Source organism: Anopheles coustani, chromosome 2 (assembly GCF_943734705.1).
Source record: "Anopheles coustani chromosome 2, idAnoCousDA_361_x.2, whole genome shotgun sequence".
In the NCBI taxonomy this organism is placed as follows: Eukaryota; Metazoa; Arthropoda; class Insecta; order Diptera; family Culicidae; genus Anopheles; species Anopheles coustani.
Window position 1 is genome coordinate 53936979 of NC_071289.1, and position 4367 is coordinate 53941345.

General features: G+C 44.2%; 1 protein-coding gene across 1 annotated transcript; it reads left to right on the forward strand.

The window, feature by feature from the left end:
• Window positions 1–1966, forward strand: LOC131265568 (brahma-associated protein of 60 kDa-like). The gene is made up of 3 exons (XM_058267855.1): window positions 1–227; window positions 308–489; window positions 556–1966. The coding sequence occupies exons 1-3, from the start codon at window positions 99–101 to the stop codon at window positions 1751–1753; spliced, it is 1509 nt and encodes a 502-aa protein (XP_058123838.1). The 5' UTR covers window positions 1–98; the 3' UTR covers window positions 1754–1966.
• The last annotated feature ends 2401 nt before the right edge of the window (window positions 1967–4367 follow it).

Below are 4367 nucleotides of genomic sequence, written 5' to 3' on the forward strand. Positions count from 1 at the left end.
GTGTTTTTTCATCGTTTTCCGCATCTTGCCGTCGCATTTTTGAAAAGCGTGTAAAAAAGTTATTTTGTAGTGTTTTCCAGCAATATTAACCGCTTATCATGTCGCAGCGGTTTCCGGCGGCCAATGCTAACTCGGTTGGTGGGTCCCAACGATATCCATCGTCCCCGGGGCAAACAAACCAGCCTCCGCCAGTGATGCGTCCGTACGGACCGGGGAATAATTTTTCGGTAAGCCCTTATAGTGACCATAATGCGACCATCCAGTCTACATCAGACAAAACTTAAATGGGTCTTTTCGCAAACGACAGCCCCGCGGCTACACTCCACCGCCGCAGATGGGAAGCGGAGTGTCGAATCAAAATCAACATCAACGTCCTATCCAACCCGGCTTTCAGGGTGGCGGTATGCGAGGTTCACCAATGTCCAACTCCTCCGGTGGCAAACGTAACGCAGAAAACCGTTCCTCAATGAACGCAGCCCATCAGAAGAAGTAAGTTTTGAAATCAAATTGTGGTTGAATAGAACTAATGGACGGTGGACGGTGCTTTCCTTGCAGTGACTATTCGGTGAAGAAGAAGAAAAAACTGGCGGATAAAATACTTCCACAGAAGGTGCGAGATCTGGTGCCGGAGTCTCAGGCCTATATGGATTTGCTGGCTTTCGAGCGGAAGTTGGACGCGACTATTATGCGGAAGCGTCTGGATATTCAGGAAGCCCTCAAGCGCCCGATGAAGCAAAAGCGCAAGCTGCGCATCTTCATATCCAACACCTTCTATCCCAGCAAGGATGGGTCGGAGGGTGACACAAACCCGGACGGATCGGTCGCATCGTGGGAGCTCCGCGTCGAGGGTCGCCTATTGGAGGACAACAAGTCCGATCCAGCGAAGATTAAACGCAAGTTCTCCAGCTTCTTCAAGTCGCTCGTCATCGAGCTGGACAAAGATCTTTACGGCCCGGACAACCATCTGGTTGAGTGGCACCGTACACATTCGACACAAGAAACAGACGGGTTTCAGGTGAAGCGACCGGGTGATCGGAACGTGCGTTGTACCATATTGCTTCTGCTCGATTATCAGCCGCTTCAGTTCAAGCTCGATCCGCGACTGGCCCGGCTGCTTGGAGTGCACACGCAGACCCGTCCGGTCATCATATCTGCCTTGTGGCAGTACATCAAAACTCACAAGCTGCAGGATGCGCATGAACGCGAGTACATCGCATGCGACAAGTACCTCGAGCAGATATTCGGCTGTCCGCGGATGAAGTTTGCAGAAATTCCGCAACGACTAAACCCACTGCTACACCCACCGGATCCGATCGTAATAAACCACGTTATCACGGTCGAAGGTGGACAGGAGAACAAACAGACGGCCTGCTACGACATTGACGTCGAAGTGGACGACACGCTCAAGAACCAGATGAACACTTTTCTACTGAGCACTGCAAGCCAGCAGGAGATACAAGCGCTGGACGGAAAAATCCACGACACGGTTGAGACGATCAACCAGCTCAAGACGAACCGAGAGTTTTTCCTTAGTTTCGCCAAGGATCCACAGACCTTCATTCACAAGTGGATCGTCTCGCAGACGCGCGATCTGAAAGCAATGACGGATATTGTGGGCAATCCGGAGGAGGAGCGACGAGCCGAGTTCTACCATCAGCCATGGACACAAGAGGCCGTCTCGCGATACTTTTTCACCAAGGTCAACCAAAAGCGGGCAGAACTCGAGCAGGCCCTTGGCATTCGGAACACGTAAATGGCATCAGACTGATCCTGAATATTATCTTCCAGCAATGCTCATTACAAAGTGTCACATGCGTTTATTCGATTCCCATCACATTTAGTATTTAATCATCCTTTGCTGTCTGGTAAGGCACTGCATACTGCAAATCCATTTGTCTTAAACCTGCTTTCACGATTTAACTTTGCAAATGAATAAAAAGTATACCTAATTCATGGTAGAATAATCTCGCAACACTCTGTTGTATTATTTCAATTTTGTATTTGTCGGAAGAATTATTAGCATGTGATTATTTACGATAGGAATAATTATTAGCATGTGTACGACCAACAAAACTGTATGGTTTCAACTGTCTGTAACATCGGTTCTATTGCGTGAGGTAGATAAACCATCGAGGGTTTTGGATCGTGCCAGATCCAGTCAAATAATTAGTTAAATATTAAGACACAGCATTTCTAGTCACTACCACCTAGGTAAAACAATAAATAAGAATCCGGCCATAGTTTTTTCGGTTGTGGCTGTTATGCGACGATCTACCTAAAAGTATACATCCGGTGACATTCAGCTGTACAGCCGGCGATGTGAGGCGGACCCATACGTTCTCTGATATATTTTGAGCACGCTATGCGCGAAAGCCACTGTGCCTTTGACAACAGTAATAGGTTATCAAACTCCCATTACACCTGTTTAAGCAAACTCAAATCCCTCGCTCGTCTTCCATACAGAACTAATCTCAGGATTTTTCATATGAAACCCGAACAAACATATGAAACGCCGTTTTTTTTTAAATACTATTACACGATGAAGAAATAATGTTTACCCACGTATTAAGCGTATGATCTACGTGCGAGGGATAGAAGCTGTCCCAGTAGGGAGCTGGGAATCCTCGCAATACATACACAGTAAACTAAGACAGTAGGCATCTTCCATTGTTGAGTCCAACAGCGAAAGCTCCAGCTGCGGTTCATTGTGTTTCGCTGCAATCGTGCATTATGTTTGAACCTTTTCATTATTTGTAAAACGCTTCGCCAAACGGATACTCTATTTTTTCTCTATTTTTGATTCAACTTCTAGTTGTAGTAAAAACGGTTAGAGTTTACCAATCGAGTGGCAAAAAATAGGAAACTAGACATAGACTAAAAGGACTATGCGACGTTTAACGCGCACGACTGTCAACTACACGTAAATGAATCAAAAATTAATTGTTTAAATCGCTATTGCTCTGACGAAACTCTCTTAACCGTGTTCTAGAGGAAGATGCTCAGGACAATGAAGGAGCCAACATAATGACGAACTCTACGAGTTGTATTGACTGTCGTACAGCGAATTAAATTCGCCAGGCTGCGGTGGGCTGGTTATACTTAAAATCCCGAAAGACTTAGGAGATGGCGTAGGTCTAAATTGAAGTGGAAGGATGGCGTGAACGAAGCAACAGCAGTTTCGGATGGAGCTTCGCCTGGCCAAGACCGCTCAGCGCTTGTGGCGCCAATTAAGTAAATAAGTAAGTAATATCAAGAGATCTCGGTTGACCATGGCTACATGCATTGGAGATTCTTCAGTAACGATCATGTGTTTTCCTCTAAAGCAGGGGTCGGCAAAGTCCGGCCCACGGGCCTAATTCAGCCCGCCAACTGATTATACCCAGCCCATAAGAAAATGTTAGTGCTACATTTGAACAACACAACTCCATGCTTATCGGACTTGGTCACGATGTCACGCTTGTTTTATTTCCCTAAAAATGTAGATTGGAATTGTTGAACGAGGGATTCAACACCAGACGACTTCCTAGTATATTTTTTGTTAAACTTTTTCTGTTGTATTTGCATTATTGATCATTCTGAAAAACGTTACCGCAGGTCTACACGGTGCTACGACTTTCCTGCGACCGGGATTTCTGCGACGACGGAAGTGTCAACATAATCAAAAAATAGCCTGATTCGGCCATCTCTGTGTCAAAAGTGTCGCAGACACCCCGGTCGTAGGAAAGTTACTTTGTAATATTACTTTGAAAACATTAAAATATCGGTTAAAGTATCAGGCCCGCGCTTTCGGGTTCGTTTTATCATCTGGCTCTTTTTAGGATATGTATGCCGGACCCTGCTCTGAAGGACTCAGTGTGCTCTTTTCTCGAAGCTAACATTTTTGCTTTGGAAGTAAATTAATTCGATGATCATTTAAAATAGATTCTCTATCATTTAAAATAGTCGATAAATTATGTATGATGAAACTATTAACATTGAACATGGAAAATGCTGACTTTCTCTTAATACGACGATGTGTAGTTACGAAATAGTTACTGCATACTGGGCGCCTCCATCGTGCGAAATGGAGACGCCCACATTTTCGCACAACACAGCAAACTTGCGAAGTACTGCTACAAAAATCAGCACAAAGAGAAACATCGAAACAATAAGTGCATATCAAAAGCATAAAGTAACTGATTTGATTTTTGTAGATGCTTGCATTCGTTTAAGTTTTAGTAAGGATTTTTTTGCAAAATTAGCTAGGGCAATTATCGTTGTTGGAAAACTGAATATTTCATTAAATGAACGAAATTTCAAATATATCCGATCTACTCTGATAATAAGTGGATATTTTCTCTAAACATTTTATTTTATTATTTTCCGTG